Consider the following 18,522-nt stretch of genomic DNA (forward strand, 5'->3'; position numbering starts at 1 on the left):
TCAGTCGTCCCACCGTCCATTCAAGTTCCCGAATACATTTCTGTCTTGTGGAACACTTCTTAGAGTGTGGTCAGGGTTCATGCTCTGTGTTTTAAAATCAAATGGTTAGAATGCATTCATGAAGGGCTTTGCCTTGTTTTTTCTTTGGCTACTCTGTCATCAAGTGTTCTCTTTAGAGGACTTTCCTCTTTTATAAGTAACAGGATTTGGGGAAGGTTTGGTTCCTTTGTTTTCTATTATGAGATTATATTAGTTTTTAATTAATAATCAGCTGAAATGTTCATTTTTCTTTCAATGCTGTGGAGTCTAACCTTGCTTCCCTTCTTGTGCCTTCCCACCTGCCGTGCCCACCCCTTTTTTTTAAAAACGGCATGCCGTTATTGGAAAGAAAAGTCACTAAGCCTGCAAACTTGATGCTACTACAACTTCAGGATTTCCAAGTTCATTTGAGCTCTGAGTGCTGCCATTTTTCTCACTTATCTTTTTTTTGGGGGTGGGGGGTGGGTGTCATAACAGGTATTTGCACTCATTGACAAGATGGCAAAATCTAGATTATAAGCATGTAGTTGAATACATGAATAACATGTATTCATGGAAATTCTTAGGAAATTCTATGTGATGCCTTTAATAACTTTTAAAATTTGAATTCGATTTAGTTAACATACAATATATTATTAGTTGCAGGGGTAGAATTTAGTGATTCATCAGTTGCTTATAACACCCAGTGCTCATTCCATCACGTGCCCTCCTTAATGTCCATCACTCAGTTACCCCATCCCCCACCCACCAGCTCTCCAGCAACCCTCAGTTTGTTTCCTAGAGTTAAGAGTCTCTTGTGGTTTACCTGTTTTCATTTTATTTTATTTTTCCTTCCCTTCCTCTGCATTCATCTTCTCATTCATCCTTGATACATTTCTCCACCGGGGAATGAATCCATATCATGCACCCCTGCCACCCCCAACTTTCATTGAAGGAGCTTACCTTTTACTTGAGAAGAAAGATAGAGGCTATCTGATTTGAATTTTCTACTCCCCTCCAACTTCAGCCAAATACAACTTTCCTTCCAGGTTTGGAGGCATCTTTCTTCCTTCTTATCTAAATTAATTCCTCCACCTCTCTTACCCTTGGGCGTTAGGTGATGACAGTCCAAATGGTTTTCTGCAAATATGGATTGCCTAAAAGAACCAATTATTTCGTTTAGAATAGAGTATTTTACACAAAACCTGAATACTTTTGAAACTTAAGGTTTTAAATCTTGGATACAGTGTAACTGTATTTATTTGAATGATTGAATGAGACATTCACAGGAAAATATTGATAGAAGTTTACTAAGAATATAGGTAAGAACAAAATAATGTTAACTGCCATCTCTATTTTCTAGGGTTTTTTCTTAATTTTTAGTACATGAAGATTTTGCAGTATGTTCAAAAACTTCATTATAGTTTCATACTGTCCAAATAGACACTAAGTGGCCACCAATTTCCTATACTTTTTTTTTTTTTTTAGTTTATTTACTTTATTTTAAGGTATTGCTGCACTGCAAGAAAAGAGGAGGGAAAAAAATCTCAGGCAGATAAACTAGTGTCCTTTTTGTCATTTCTGCCCAAAGTTGCTCTCATTTTTAAGATATTGGAAATTTCACGTCATATACATTAGAATTCTAACAACTCATGAAGTTCAAACACATGTCAGTGGAGAGAATGATTACAATTGCTGTAACCATTTGGATCTTTATTGCTTTAGTATACTTACAGTAGCTTCCTCTCTTGCTCATCACATTCCATGCCACATTTCCATTATAAATTTCCCTCTTTGAATATTGACTTATAATGCAGTGCTTTTTCTGAAAGACAGTGAGTACTAAGGAATGAAATTGTCTGGTGAAAGACCACTGTACTTTGAATATGTCATTCTTATTTGTCCTTATATTAGAGAACCATCTGTGACCGAACTGGTCCAGGAACAGGAGCAAGACCAGCTGTGGCTGACATTACACTCCAGCTGGGAGAGCCTCAATGGGACCACTTTGCATGAACTGCTGGTAAAAGGGTAAGACCCCTTGCACAAGAGCTGTGCAGAGCGGATTATGGAGCAAGAGTCTATCATCAGGGACCTCCTCCTGTTTCTAATTTAAGATAATCCAGATTTATCAAGTCAATAAAGAACTTCCATCGAATGGTGATTTGCCCTTATATTTCAACACTGTTTGGCTTTATCTCTTCTTTCTAGACATAGATCATTTTTTCTCTTGCTAACTATATGTTTTTTTAATGATGATTACAGAAACTATCTTGGGGAAGGAAGAGGAACTTGGGTTCTAATTTGGGAGTTTTTCCCACATCCTATTCAAAGTAGATTCTCCTATCTGCAGTTCACACAGTTGCTACATGAACTAGTTAGCAGGGAATTGAAGTAATGAGAACTGGTCAAACTTGGACAGTCTGAGGGAGAAAACTGACACAAAATGAAGTTATAATCAAGCAGCCTTGCAAGTATACTTCTGAAAATTTTCCCTAAAAAAATCATGACACCTTGAACAAGGCTGTCTCCCTTGTCCATGGATGTGGATATGGGGGTATGGAGGGAAATCGAAGGAATTAACACCTATTTAGTGGTTATTACATTATAGGGTCATAGCTACAGAATATTAAAATAACTTGATCAAAACTCAGAGCCCACAGTGGGCTCTTAACTCAAACCAAGTTAATCTGATTCCAAAGCTTTTAATAAGTGCTAGATAAACCACTTAAGAATTTCAAAGAAGAAATCGAAAGGTAGGCCTTTTCTCTTTAAAATGTCCTGAAAATTTCCCCACAGACCAAACTCTGCAGCCAAATTTCTGAAGTACTTCCTTCAAAACAATGACCTGAATCTTTCAACAGAGTGATCTGTTTCCGCAAATTGCAAATACCAGAAAAGACCTTTTAAGCTTAATAGATAACATACATATGTACATTTCATTGTAAACTGGGAGTTGATAGAACTGGTTCTACTGGCTTTCTAAATAGATTTGTGATCCTGTATAACCACAATTTCCTGTAAAAAAAATTGGTACAAATAGCTATTGCTGTTTTTTCCTATTTCTACAAGTTGTGATTTGGGGATCTAACAAATAACTAATTATTGAAGCATCTCTTCTCTGCCAGGTTCAGTGCTAGGTTGTGAGGGGTTGTAGGAGGGAATGAGGGAGAGAAAGGCCCTTGTCTCAAGGAATCTATACTGTGTAGGTGGACAGAGACACCATAAGCTAGTAAACAAAATGAATTTCAGATATTAGGAAATACCACAATGAAATTAAGGATAACAAGATAGAGAGTAAGGAGGAAACAGGACTTTAGGTTGTGGGAAGGCAAAAAGCAGACATGCTTTTCCTGTATTGTATAATTTATGGATACAAATAATTACACATGCCTCCATGCAGATTTAGCAAGAAATGAAATTACAATAAATCCTTAAAAAGGAATGTGGACATGACATATTTAGGGATTTTTTTTTCCCTGAGAAATCTAGGATTCTAAGCGCATTGTAGTATTTTTGACAGTCCTAAAGTGTCTTTTGTTTTTTAAATTTATACTGTGAATAAATGCTTTGTGATTGAAAGAGAACTTTGTGATTGAAATTTAATGAACCCTGAAGTGAGTTCTCTTGTGCAGCCACATTGATCGATGTTTAAACATGGCCTGTGTTCTTACCTTTAAAGGTTAACTATGATTTTTAGAAGGGTCTTTCTTTCCTGAAGTTACTTCCTGTTAAGTTTTACTGAGTGGTTCTGATCCCAGCATCTAGAGTACATGAAATAAATTTAACCCCCTTCTTTCTGTCAGCCAATCGTAGATCCACATTTTACTATCACAGGTCTCATCAAGATTTTTTACCAGTCTAAAATTTAGTTCCTTTGTCTGTTTTCTAACTTTCAAAGTAATATTTTCTGTCAGATTTCTTGTACTTTTGGACATCCACACTCTCTCTGTGATCATAAAAATCTGACATGCTTCTTCCTCACCAAGGATTCTAAGAAGTAGCCTAATTCTCTCACCTTCTTCTCGCTACTTTGAAAAATCATGGTTTGAGTCAATATTTTGGGTCGTACTACCAGCCAATTTGAGGTGGGAGACTTCGCTAACAGTAGTTTTTTTTTTCCCGCCCAGGTGAAATTATATTATGATGATATTAAATAAACTAAAAAAGTGTACACATTTTCCATATACCTTTATTTCCAAGATGGTATTTGACAACAGCGCTGTCTCAAGAATTTCTGCACGAAGTACAGATAATTGTTACTCAAAGAATATGACCTCTGGGAACTGTTGAACCCTATGTCTTGTTTTTCACTGGTAAAGTGTTTGAAGTGGATGATAAATGTATAGCTTAACATTATGCCATTTTATGTTTCCAAATTTAGGCAGGCTTGTCATAGCAGAAGTAAAATTTCTCTTCTGTGTACTAAACAAGGTAAGAGAATTAGTGGTGTAGCTATGGAATATGAACTTAATTTAACTGGATTGGCTCAGGGGAAAAAACAGAAACTTGCACTTAACAGCAAAGATCCACGTTTGGCACTGGGTTTGGTGGTGAATCCCACATTGTCTTTCCCGTTCCTTGATAGACTGTGGGCGTCGCCCTGCTGCCCGAATGAACAAGAGGATCCTTGGGGGTCGGACAAGTCGCCCTGGAAGATGGCCATGGCAGTGTTCCCTGCAGAGTGAACCCAGTGGACATATTTGTGGCTGTGTCCTCATTGCCAGGAAGTGGGTCCTGACGGTCGCCCACTGCTTCGAGGGGTAAGCGGCACTTTGTCCTTTGATTTTGCCTGCATTTGATCATTTTGTCCCTTGGGCATTCTTAGAGACATTTGTCATTTTTGAAGCCACTTCAATGCAAAAGCCACAGTTGATCTACTTCCTTTATCTGCTTAAGTTTTTCTGTTCTTGATGCTGTCATCCTATGTATGTGCTAATCACTTTATTGGATTATGATTTTTTCCTGAAGAGGAGGGAAGAGGACTTTGAGAAGCAGAGTTAAAGATAACACTGTATGGGGCACCTGGGTGGCTCAGTGGTTAAGCCTCTGCCTTCGGCTCAGGTCATGATCCCAGGGTCTGGGATCAAGCCCCATATTGGGCTCTCTGCTCAGCAGGGAGCCTGCTTCCCCTTCTCTCTCTGCCTGCTGCTCTGCCTACTTGTAATCTCTCTCTCTCTGTCAAATAAATAAAATCTTTAAAAAAAAAAAAAAAAAAACCACTGTGTGTGTGTATTAGGGTTTTCCAGAAAATGTGAGACCATTAAGAGAGAAAGGATGAATGGGGGGTGCTGGTGAGTCCAAATCTAATGGTGTCGGTCCACATCCTGGAGACTTGGAGAGTTGCAGTTGGGGCCCAAAGGCCATCTGCTGGCAGAATTTCTTCTTGCTCAGGAGTGGTTAGTCTCTCTCTCTTCAGGTCTCCCATATATGGGATGAGGATAACCATATTGTGGAGGTTAATCTTATTTATTCAAAATCCACCAGTTTAAATGTTCATCTAGCTCAAAAAACAACTTCACAGAAGCATCTAGAATAATGTTTGACCAAATATTTGGGCGCCATGGTACAGCCACATTGGCATATAAAATAAATTTTTACAATATGCCTAAAGGGAGCAGAAAAATAAGACAAAGGGCAAACCTACCTCATATTGACAACCATCACTGTAGAAGGTTCTCTCCCATTCCTGCCATCTGTTGTACTTTTGGAACAACAACAACAAAAAAAACCCAAACCAAACAATTACAATAAAAAAAAAAAATCTCAAACATTTAGTATGTTCCCACAAGAATCTGGGGGTCAGACATTTGGACACGACACAGCTGGTGCAGCTTGTCTGTGATCAGCAATGTCTGAGGCCTCAGCTGGAAGATTCTAAGGCTGAAGACGGGAACCATCGCAAGTCAGGTGGTCAGAGCTGCCTGTTGACTAGGGCCTTAGTACACAATGGCGGTTGGCATCCCCCAGAACCAGCTTCTCCAAAAGGGAGACCTGGCCTCCAGAGACACACATGGTGCCTCTCCCATGTGGCTGGTCAAAGCCTTCACAAGCCTCACCCAGATCTAAAGCAAAGAAAGTAAAAAATCTCCTCTCAATGGGAGGAGGATTTGAGGGCAGGTTGTTTTTTTTTGTTTTTGTTTTTGTTTTTGTTTTTAATTTTATTTTAAATTTATTTATTTATTTTTAATTTTAAATAAATAATTTAAATTTTAAATAAATTTAAATTTATTATTATTATAAAGATTTTATTTATTTATTTGACAGACAGAGATCACAAGTAGGCAGAGAGGCAGGCAGGGAGAGAGGAGGAAGCAGGCTCCTCGCTAAGCAGAGAGCCCGATTCAGGGCTCCATCCCAGGACCCTGGGATCATGACCTGAGCCCAAGGCAGAGGCTTAACCCTGTGAGCCACCCAGGCGCCCCCAAGAGGGCAGATTTTAAAAACTATCATGCTGGGGTGCCTGGGTGGCTCACAGGGTTAAGCCTCTGCCTTGGGCTCAGGTCATGATCTCAGGGTCCTGGGATCAAGCCCTGCTTTGGGCTCTCTGCTCAGCAGGGAGCCTGCTTCCCCCTCTCCCTCTGCCTGCCTCTCTGCCTGCTTGTGATCTCTCTGTCAAATAAATAAATAAAATCTTAAAAAAATAAAAATCATGCCACTTTTTTTCCTATTTTTTAAAAAAAATTTTTACTTTATTTCAAAGGAAAATTAAATGTTAAATAATAGCAAAAATTCAAAACAAAATAACTCATAATTCTGTCACCTAACTAAATTGATTGTTTTCATTTGATCAGGGTAATTTCTAAGAAAAAATGCAATTTCTTTTTTTTCCCCTATTTTGTTTTTCTTAGCTTTGCTATTTATTGTGCCGCCATGGATCAATTCATAACTTCTCTGGGGCCACAGTTTCTTCACCTGGGACACGAGGGAAATAACAGTTCTTACCTCACAGGGTCGGTGCGCGCAGTTGAAATAGTCTTGTACAAAGCCTTGAGAAGCTTGTCTGACATTGATCAGTGAGCTCTCACTAAAGGTCAGCTTTTCTTTTAAAAAACTGCTACCAAAAACATGCATTATACCTTTTCTCTTTGCATTATGGCATGAGTAATTTTGCGTTTTGCTGACAGTATTTTCTTAAGTTATGTTCAGTTAGCCAACATATAATGCATCGTTAGTTTTTGATGTAGTACTCAACGATTTATTAGTTGTGTGTTAACACCCAGAGCTCATCACAACACATGCTAGCGATATTTTTATCTTCTTCCCTACTCTCTCTTACTTTCTCATCATCCTCACAGTAACCCCTGTTACAACCTAGCCAATGTCCCTTGATAGCCAAGCACACATGCACTCCGTACAGGGTCCCACTGCTTGCTTTTACAATTTGGAATCACAGTCTGTGCTTTTGTTTGTTGCTTTTATCATACAACAATATATCATGGACCTCCCTCTGAGTCAGTGGGTGTAGCTCGAGCTCATTCTTTTTCAAAACTAAATGATAGTCCGTTATCTAGATTTACCATAACTTTTTCTATTATTCCCTAGGCAATGTACATTCAGGTTAGTTCCAGCTTGCTACCATCTCAACAATACTATAATCCATCTTCTCAAACAAAACTACTCACCCACTGGTCCTCTTGTTTTCACAGACTAGAGTCCCAGAATCTATTCTTAGCTCTACATGGGGGTTCCAGAGATGAATACACCTTTCTTTCCTTGGAGTGCTAACCTAGTAAGGAGGCAGACGTTTTAAAAAAATAAAATAAAATGTTATAAGGGATTATAAAATGAAAATGTGCATATCTAGTCGACTGCTCCTCTAAGGAAAATAAAATATTAAAAAATCAAACCAGAAGCCCCTCTTAAGGATTTGTAATGTGTAAGATCCAAAATGATTGGAAGAATCTATATAGTATGTTGGGAAATACATGACAATGTTATTGCTTTGGAAGGGGCCAGATGTTTCCAGATGTCTTGTCCAGTTTTGATTTATTTCCCTGTGATAAGCAGAAATGATACTAAAAAGAGTACATGCATCAAAACACGATGACTTAAATAAATCCAACAGTTCTTTAAAAGGAACAATTCCATTTACCTGCTAGTTAAGCCAGGTTCTTAGGCCTCTTGTGTCATTTCCATATGTGGTATCCAAGCTTCCTCTTTGCCTGACAGCTCTGTAAAGTTCACAAGAGACCTTGCAGTAGAGAAGAAATATGTATTTACAGTTAAGGGAGATGGATATTATATCAAAGGTCTTGGTGAAACTTTATGAAACGCTAAACAGAACTGTTGAGAGGGACCTGGCCTGTTGAGAAAAAGCTAGAAATTGCCCAACTTCAAAAAAGCCTTCGCTTGAATGTGTACTAATAACAGATTCCATTTTACAATCCTGTCCAGTGGCCTGCAGACTTCGAGAACTTCTCATTGTAAGCCTGATTCTCTGCTGGAACCTTCAGCCGCTGCAATTAATGGGATTCAGTTCATAGTGTGATTGCATACTTCGGCAAGGCCCAGCGTGACCGTCTTTAGGTCTTCTCAAGCCTGTCTTTTAATTATATTGGTTTAAAAAAAAAAAAGGACAAGTTTGTTTTGCTGTCTTATGGAGTATTTAAAAATCCCAAGTGAGAATTAAAAACGTATGAAATACTAAGTTGATCAGACCAAGTCCCATAATGCCCTAATCATAAAACTTCCAACACTTCTGAGGAAGACAGACTGACTTTCAGGGGTAATTTAACCAGCAATTTTCGGTCTTCTTCTGCCTCTGAAAGTCTCAAGTCTGAACTTCCGAGGCTGGTCCACAAGGAGTCATTGTCAGGAGTGTCTAATTTCTCTTCAGGAAACACACATGAAAAATGATCACCTCACTACAGGACCATAACCCTTAACCCCGCCATGTCACCCACGCTGTGATTTCTCCCAACCAGCTCTTATCTCCAACAGGACAGTAGCTGCTGGTCTGCATGTGTGCCCCAATGATTTCAGTCCCCCAGTCTCCTCCTTGTGCTCTTTCTCTTCCCAGTTAACCTTGTGCACCAAGCTTATCACGTCCGTCCTATTGCTGAGAACTACAAGGTCTTTGTCCCTGGATCTGTCTGCCACACTGGGCAGATCTTTGAAAAAGAGTGAATGTGAATACCACATTTTCAGGTCTTAATACTCTTGCCTTTCAGAACTGAGGGAGAACATCACCCAAGAGGGCAGATCAGCACATCCCTGACTTTCAACATCAGTTAGACCCTTAATATTACTCAATCATCTTTCTTCCTCCTTCTGGACAGCTCCCTCACTCATTCTCCACAAAACAAAATCACTGCTCTTGCCAGCTCTCCTGGTCTAACAGTCTGTTAGTGCACTCAGAAAAGGAAGTGAGAGGCTTGGTCTGATTTCTATTAAAAATTAAATCATGTTGTATCCTCGTGTTTCTTTCTTTATTTCTAGGTGTTTATGAACTGTGCTGATAATTCACAGTTTGTTTTTACTTTCCATCAACTTAAGCCATTTGATCCATTCCCATCAGTAATAGTGTCCACTAAAGCAGAAATTCTACATTTGGGTTCCATACCTCCCTGGGGTGCTCTTTTCCAGAAGCACTGAAAAGTAAGCAAGTGTGGTTTTAAAAAGTCCTTATTAGTATGGTGTAAGAGGATGCTCGAGTTTCTTCTCTGTATATAGCTGTCCAATTTTCCCAGCACCTTTTAATGAAGAGACTGTCTTTTTTCCGCTGGATATTTTTTCCTGCTTGTCAAAGATTAGTTGACCATAGAGTTGAGGGTCCATGTCTGGGCTCTCTACTCTGTTCCCTGGTCTATGTGTCTGTTTTTGTGCCAATACCATGCTATCTTGGTGATCACAGCTTTGTAATATAGCTTGAAATCCGGCAACATGATGCCCCTGCTTTGTTTTTCTTTTTCAGCATTTCCTTGGCAATTCGGGGTCTTTTCTGGTTCCATAGAAATTTAGGATTCTTTGTTCCAGCAATGTGAAAAATCCTTTGGTATTTTGATCGGTATGGCATTGAAAGTATAGATGGCTCTGGGCAGCATAGGCGTTTTAATGATGTTTATTCTTCTGATCTATGAGCTTGAAATGTTCTTTCATCTTTTTGTGTCTTCTTCAATTTATTTCATGAGTATTCTGTAGTTCCAAGAGTATAGATCCTTTACCTCTTTGGTTAGGTTTATTCCAAGGTATCTTATGGTTTTGGTGCTATTTGTAAATGGAATCGATTCTCTAATTTCTCTTTGTATAGTTACATTTTTAACGTATAAGAAAGCAACTGATTTCTGTGCATTGATTTTGTATCCTACCACATTACTGAATTGCTGTATGAGTTCTAGTAATTTGGGGGGTGGAGTCTTTTGGGTCTTCCCACCTAAAGTATCATGTCATCTGCGAAGAGAGAGAGTTTGGCTTCTTCTTTGCCAGTTTGAATACCTTTTATTTCTTTTTGTTGTCTGATTGCTGTTCCTAGGACTTCCAGTACTATGTTGAACAATAGTGGCAAGAGTAGGCATCCTTGTCATGTTCCTGATCTTAAGGGAAAGGCTCTCAGCTTTTCCCCATTGAGAATGAGATTCACTGTGGGCTTTTCATACATGGTTTTTATGAAATTGAGGAATGTTCCCTCTATCTCGACACTCTGAAGAATTTTAATCAGGAAAGGATGCTATAATTTGTCAAATGCTTTTTCTGTATCAGTTGAGAACCATGTGGTTCTTGTCTCTTCTCTTATTTATGTGTTCTGTCACATTGATTGATTTGCAAATGTTAAACTATCCTTGCATCCCAGGGATAAAGCCCACCTGGTCGTGATGGATAAGCCTGTCACCCAGCAATTGCACTACTGGGTGTTTACCCCAAAGATACAGATGTAGTGAAAAGAAGGGCAATATGCACCCCAATGTTCATAGCAGCAATGTCCACAATAGCCAAACTGTGGAAGGAGCTGAGATGCCCTTCAACAGATGAATGGATAAAGAAGATGTGCTCCATATTTACAACAGAATATTACTTAGCCATCCAGAAAGATGAATAGCCAACATTTGCATCAACATGGATGGGACTGGAGGAGACTTCGCTGAGTGAAATAAGTCAAACAGAGTAAGAACAAGTATTATATGGTTTCACTTGTTATGGAATATAAGGAATAGCATGGAGGACATTAGGTAAAGAAAGGGGGAAATGAAGAGGGGGAAATTAGAGGGGGAGATGAGCCATGAGAGACTATGGACTCCAGGAATCGTATTGCAGTTTTCAGAGGGGAGGGGAAAGTGGGGAGTTGGGTGAGCCTGGTGATGGGTATTAAGGAGAGCACATGTTGCATGGAGCACTGGGTGTTTCATGCAAACAATGAATCATGGAACACTACATCAAAAACTAATGATGTGCTGTATGGTGACTAACAAAACATAATAAAAAATTATATTAAAAAAAAAAGGTCCTTGGTGACAATGACCTGACTCTATGCTCACCACTGTGCTGCCTCCTATGGAGAAATTCTCTCTCATCCTCCTCTCTCCAGTGGAAAATATCTGGGTTTAGGATGTGGCTGGAAGTTGGCTTAAAATATGTGCCAAACCTCATAGTTTTGGGGGGGGGGTCACAGAAACTGGAAGTTTCTCAAATGAGTATCTAATAATATGGGACACTTCCAATGTACCTCCATAGTAAAGTCTCTTTTCTACCGTAAGAGACAACTTCCTGACATCTCTCACCCTCTCACCCTCCATTGGTCTCACATCATACTTCATGGAGAAAACAGACACCATCATACATTTCCCTTTGTCTTACCCTTAACCCCAACACATTACCTGTAAATACGGCCACATCCCCTTCTTTCCCTTGAATTAATGTAGAAGATGTGTTTTTTTCTCTTTAAGACAATCGTATCCGCCTTCATCTTTTTAAAAACTTTATTTTTAAAATCATCATTTCCGGGGCACCTGGGTGGCTCAGTGGGTTAAGCCGCTGCCTTTGGCTCAGGTCATGATCTCAGGGTCCTGGGATCGAGTCCCGCATCAGGCTCTCTGCTCAGCAGGAAGCCTGCTTCCTCCTCTCTCTCTCTCTCTCTCTCTGCCTGCCTCTCTGCCTACTTGTGATCTCTCTCTGTCAAATAAATAAATAAAATCTTAAAAAAAAAATCATTTCCATTTTGCATCAATTATTCCCTTATTGCTGGATCATTCTCTTCAACAAACTTGCCTTGATATCACTAACTTGAGTCGCCTTCTCTTGATTTTCCATCTGTCCTCAACTATTGCTCATTCTGCCTGGAATTCACAGTAAAACTCCCAACAGACTTTTGTACAGTCACTGTCTCCCTTTTTCCACTTCCCATATTCTCCTCAGCCCACTCTGGTTGAGCTCTCACCAAGGTCATCACAGATATGTCACAGATGCAGCAAAGTCTTTGATGACTTCATCTTGTCGTATCCAGTGGTGACTTTTCAGTTTCCAACTTACTGGAACCCTCTGTAGTATTTCATCATCACATCTGTCTTGAAATACTTTCTTCACTTTAATTTTAGAATAAAAATATTCCCGTTTTCCTCTTATTTCACCAACCTACCTATTTCTTTCTCTTTTCCCATCTCTTCCTTTTTTAGGCCACTGAATGCTTTAATGCTCCAGAGCTATTATGGACTGCAGGCTTTGTTTCCCTTCCAAATGCACATGTTGAAACTCTAATCTCCAACAGAATGGAATTAGAAGGTGAGGCCCTTGAGAGGTAATTAAATCATGATGGTGGAAACGCCAAAATGGGGATAATGTCCACATAGAAAGAAGAGTACTTGCTACCTTTTTCTGCCATATGAGGTTACAAAAAAGAAGATTTTTATCTATAAACTAGGAAGAATATCTTCACCAGAACCTAACCATGCTATTACCCTGATATCCAGCCCCCAGAACTAGGAGAAATAAATGTATCTTATTTATGGCACTCACTCTATGGTAATCTGTTATAGCATCCCGAGCTAAGACAAGGACCCAATTCTTGGCTTTCTTATCTGTCTGCAGTCATCTCAAAATATGGTTTCAAATACATTTACATATTTGAACAAATATGAATATCAAGTATTGATATGAATATCATTATGAATACAATATTTGAATATAAATATGAATAGCATACATTTATTCATGGCTTCCAAACTTATATCTTCAGCCCGGCCCAGAATTTTCCCAACCAGCACCCCTACCCTCAGACTTTAAACATGTGTACATAACTAGATGAGATAAGATGTCCATTTGAGTGTGCAATAAACATCCTACTTTAATGGCCAAAACAAAACTTGATTTCTTACCTCGCCTACTGATCAAATAATTGTGTGCCTCAGAAACTTTCCCCATCTCAGTAAAAATCATCATTATCCATTGGTTTGTCAAAACTAGGAATCATCCTTAATTCCTCTCACATTTACTCTAGTAATAATTTCTGTAGGATATTCTTTCAAATTCTCTCTAACCCAAGCACCTTTCACCATCTTCATGCTGTAATCCTGTTCTAAGCCATCATCATACCAGGGCTCACTATTATATTCATTTCCTAAGGCTGTCATAACAAAATACCATAAACTAGGTGGCTTGAACAACAGAATTTTATTATCTTACAGTTCTGGAAGCTAGAAGTCCAAGATCTAGGTATGCTTAAAACCCTTCCCATTATAACAAGAATAAAATCTCATCATGGCCTTTCAAGATCTATTCCTACCTCTTGGACAACATCTCCCCCTATTCTCCCATAGTTCATGGGCTGCGGACATCAAGCCTTTCTTGTGTGTCTGAAATTGTCCAAGCTCATTTCTACCTCAGGATGTTTGAACTTGCTGCTTTTGCAGGTAGAGTCACAAAACAACCTCCTCCTGGTCATTAAAGTCTCTAAGTATGACTTTGTTAAAGACCTTCCCTAACTATTTGGCTACAGTGAAATCAACCCCCTCAGTCATCCAGCATATAACCCTATTTTGTCACTTCTAAGTGCTCCAAAATATCTTATTTCTTTATATATTCTTTAGTGCAGTAGAATGAAATCTCTATGAGGGCACAAATTGTCTGTCTTCCTCACCCTTGTGTTTTCATTTTTTTCAGCATGGCCTATAGCAGCCACTCATAAATATTTGTTAACTGCCTAACAAGCCCCTTCTAGATATTTCTTAGTAATAATATGTGCAGCTCTTTCAGTAGTTAGGACTATTATTTGTCTGGAACTAGAAATGTCAATTCATCTACTGAAGGTCAACAATGTCTCACTGAGTCCTCCCAAATCTTAGACCACACATCAGTTCAGCATTGTCACGTATTAAGCACCTGTATGTTTTATCAAATGGAAGATGAGTCTTTGGCATATTGTCTAGAGAACATCCTCTTTGAATGGAGAAATTGGAAGCAAAGGAAGCTTGAGACAGTTCTGTATGTCTTAGCTCTTTATTAATATTATTTGCTACAGACAGAAATTTTCCCATTTACTTGTTCTTGCATATTGTTTCATGGAGAAGCCATTTTTATGTTTCCTACTTTTCTCCTTTTTAAACAAGCCCCTGCTCAGTCTATGACTAAGACTTTCCAGTAATTGTTACACTTTCATGCCTCTCTTCTGTGGTAGAGTTTGCAGTTGCAAAGCTCTGGGATCCTGATGCAGGCACATTCCCTTTAGCTGATTCTTCATTTTCTTATCGCAGTCACTTGTGATGGCCACATCAGAATCTGGCATTTTATTTCTCTCCTCTCTCTTGATCTGTACTTGCTCTAAGAGTCCCTGGATACAGTATCATGTCTGCCTTTTTTTTTCCTCCAAACATTCTGAAATCTGATTCTTGCATTTCTAGGATATGTATCTGACTACCCTCTTCTCTTGCTTTGTTGGACCCTGGATAACAGGATAGTTCACCTTCTGTAATTTCACCGCTGGTGACTAATTCCCCATCATGCCCAGGAGATATGTTCAGGAAATAGAAGATCTCTTCCTGCTGTCTGCCATCCTGTCACCCGCCAGTGAACCCACCATGTGATACCCTTCTCCGTGGCCAGTACCTGATTCCTATGTAGATGCCTGTGGACCTTCCTTTTTGTTCCAGAGAAGTTTAGTAGAAAAGGTGTGGTCTAGGGGTTTAAAGGACCAGCATTCTGGTCTGTTACCATCCTTGACTACCTTTGTGACTTTAGATGAGTCTTTCATCTGCTATGAGTCACTGCTTTCTCTTCTCTGAAAAGGAATAAGAATTCCTGTTACATCTCACAGTTGGCAAGATCACTTGGAATAATGCGTATAGACATACTAGGAAAGCTATGAAATAGAACTCATACTACTATAAATCTAGGCTGCTGGTTTATTTTGCTTATTGTATTGCCTTTTTTTTTTTGAGGGGGGGCAACATTTAAAACTGCAGATACCTTAAAAAGGATCCAGAACTCTGGCTTCCCTTGAACACTGAAAAGGTCAGGTCCTACCTGGTTTTCCAACATGACAGCAATAAGCTGGAACAGGGACGTGGATGACCCTCCAGATGGGTAGAGCCAGTGACTTGACTCTCTGCTATGACTCCTGCCCAGTCCCCCCACATATTCAGTCTGTGATCACCCCATTCTAAAGTCTGTTCCCTGGATGTGTCGAAGAGAATGCCTTTACAAATACCAAGGGCAGAGCACAGTATTAAAAGTAAGACAGCTGGGATGCCTGGGTGGCTTAGTTGGTTCAGCATCTGTCTTTGGCTCAGGTCATGATCCCAGGATCTTGGGATGGAGTCTTTCAGCAGGGAGCCTGTGTCTTCCTCTCCCTCTGCCTGCTACTCCTCCTACTTGTGCTCTCTCTGTCTCTGTATTAAATATATATATATATTTAATACATTTAAATATATATAAGTATATACATATATATATATTATATATATATATATATAAATATAAAAAGTAAGAGATTTGTGAGATTTGTAGAACAGCAAATGCTATTGTGTGATATTTCTTAATGCAAATTTGGTCACCTTCAAACTACCTCCAAATCAAACTGCCTCCAGGGACGCCTGGGTGGCTCAGTTGGTTGGACGACTGCCTTCGGCTCAGGTCATGATCCCGGAGTCCCGGGATCGAGTCCCGCATCGGGCTCCCAGCTCCACGGATAGTCTGCTTCTCCCTCTGACCTTCTCCTTGCTCATGCTCTCTCTCATTGTCTCTCTCTCAAATAAATAAAATCTTAAAAAAAAAAAAAAAACTGCCTCCAAATCACCACTTAGCTGTGTTATTTCTGGAGTAAGGCTTGTAAAATATGGTGATTTATATCACAGGTGTTAATTATAAATATTAATTTTCTTTCCTTAAAATGATAAATGTTGAATATATGATATTAAAGTAAAACCAGAAACGATGAAAGAAAGGGAGATTTTATACTTTTCAGAAAAGATGAAAATAGAAAATCTCTAAACCTGGCTAGCTGAAGTAAGTAAAAATATGGGATTTTTGTATCTAAACTAGGGTTCAGACTGGCAAATCGTAAGCCAAATTGACTGGATCCTATGACCAAGGGCAATGTGCCTGTAATTTTGTATAAATTTTCCTGCATGTCATCTAAAATGTATACATAGCTGGGCTTTCTTTCTAGAGCTGATGATTGAAGAATTCTACATTGAAATCATATCATCTCAATGTTCTCTGTAAAGTGTATCCATGGTTATAGCAGTGTATAAGCATGGAGTAAATTAGACAAGAAATGTGAATTTCAGACAAGGAAGTGCCATGTGGAGCTAGAATCAAAGGAGAAAAGGGTCTCTTAACGTCTTTCTCAGCCATTTTCATTGTGAATGGTTGATTTTCACTGGGCTTCCTCTCCTGCTTTGTCCCTCCCAGAGCATAAAGGCGTCTTTGCAGAAACTTCTTTAAAATGTGCCAGTTTTTTGTGCTGCTGATTTGAAGTCTGACGGCTCAGTTTGAAGAAGTCCCCCTATGGTGAAGATTTTCAGCAGCTATACTTGTCTTTTTTCTTTTGTCCCTCAAAACTCTTTTCATTGAAAAGCCCATATGAACATAGCTTGTTCTTATGTGTTTCTCCACAGAGGGTAATATGCACTGAAATTAGACTCATGTGGCATTAATATTGCCCTAAATTCTCTTTCCCCTTTTTGCTTCCACCAAGACAGGGCTGTCTCTGACTATATTCCTGACTCATTCTTTCCGGCATATGTTTAATACGCTCATATACCATTGATACACAGTTCCCTCACTCACATCCCCATTTCTTTTTTATTTTTTTAAGATTTTATTTATTTATTTGACACAGAGAAAGAGAGATCACAAGTAAGCAGAAAGAGAGGGGGAAGCTGGCTCCCGGCCAAGCAGAGGCCCAATGCAGGACTCGATCCCAAGACTCTGAGATCATGACGTGAGCTGAAGGCAGAGGCTCAATCCACTGAGCCACCCAGGCGCCCCTCATATCCCCATTTCTAACAACAGGTTGTGGATTTCCTGGTTTTTACCAGACTTGAGGAAAAAAAAATTAAAGAAACTTTAATTTTTTAAATTTTTAAATTTTTTTTATCACACTGAAAAAGTGGAAAAAACCAATATCCTTACTGTTTATAAAAACTATGTAAATTTCCTATGTACTCTTTGGTGTGTTTGTTTTTGGTAATGTTAATGCCAGAAGGATAGTAGGTTGTGTAGCAATAAACTACTAGGTACAAGTTATAACATTTAGCAGTTTTATTTCTCGCTATTAGAATTAGATTAAGCACAATATAGTAAATAAGTCTGAAATTTGTTACTTCATCTTGTTACAAATAATTTGCAGTATTCAACTATTTGAAATACTGCTCGTTATTTGAGCAAATGGATGAATATTTGTTAGAAGCAAAATTTAGTAGCTCTGAATCAAGGTCAAGAAGCTATTAAATGCGCAGAAATTTGACAGAAATTGTTGCTTGATTTCTGATGCCTTAAATAATAGAATCTCAAGTGAATATTGAATTGCTCAAATGGCCATGCACTTACTTCTGTAGACAATAAAATGGAAGGGAATACAATACAATACAATACAATACAATACAATACAATACAATACAATACAATACCAAGGGAAGAAGGGAAGGAAGGGAGGAAGGAGAAGTGAGGAAAAGGAGGAAGGAGGGAGAGAAAGAGAAAGAATGGAGGGACAGAGAGAAAAGAGGGGATTGAGGAAAAGGAAGGAAGGAAGAAAGGAAAAAATAGAGGGGGATAGGAAGGAAGAAGGAAAGAAAAGAAAAGAAAGACCTGCTCTTTCAGTGATGGCTTTATTTAATGAAAATAATTCTGTAGTATCATCTTACAATGCTCATGAGATAGCGCTTCCTGCATTTTACTATGATTGTTTCTTTAATTGTTCATCTTCATTCAAGTTTGTGTCGATGGAATCCTGTCTTTCTTGCTTGTTGTAATCCTTGCCCAATATTTGGCATGAAGGAGTTGCTATAAATATACAGCTATCTACATGTCTGTATCTAATACCTGTATCACAAAGAATGGCATCAATTCCTATTT

General features: G+C 38.9%; 1 protein-coding gene across 4 annotated transcripts in view; it reads left to right on the forward strand.

The window, feature by feature from the left end:
• The window catches only part of CORIN (corin, serine peptidase), a 246,408-nt gene that overhangs the window by 213,688 nt on the left and 14,198 nt on the right, over nucleotides 1-18,522 (forward strand). For all 4 annotated transcript variants that reach the window (XM_082728362.1, XM_082728363.1, XM_082728364.1 and 1 more), the window contains 3 exons: nucleotides 1,933-2,049; nucleotides 4,403-4,452; nucleotides 4,607-4,781. In XM_082728362.1, the coding sequence (XP_082584488.1) occupies nucleotides 1,933-2,049; nucleotides 4,403-4,452; nucleotides 4,607-4,781 (342 nt within the window). The remainder of the gene's footprint in view (nucleotides 1-1,932; nucleotides 2,050-4,402; nucleotides 4,453-4,606; nucleotides 4,782-18,522) is intronic.

Source organism: Mustela nivalis (genome assembly GCF_964662115.1).
Source record: "Mustela nivalis genome assembly, chromosome: 4".
NCBI lineage: Eukaryota > Metazoa > Chordata > Mammalia > Carnivora > Mustelidae > Mustela > Mustela nivalis.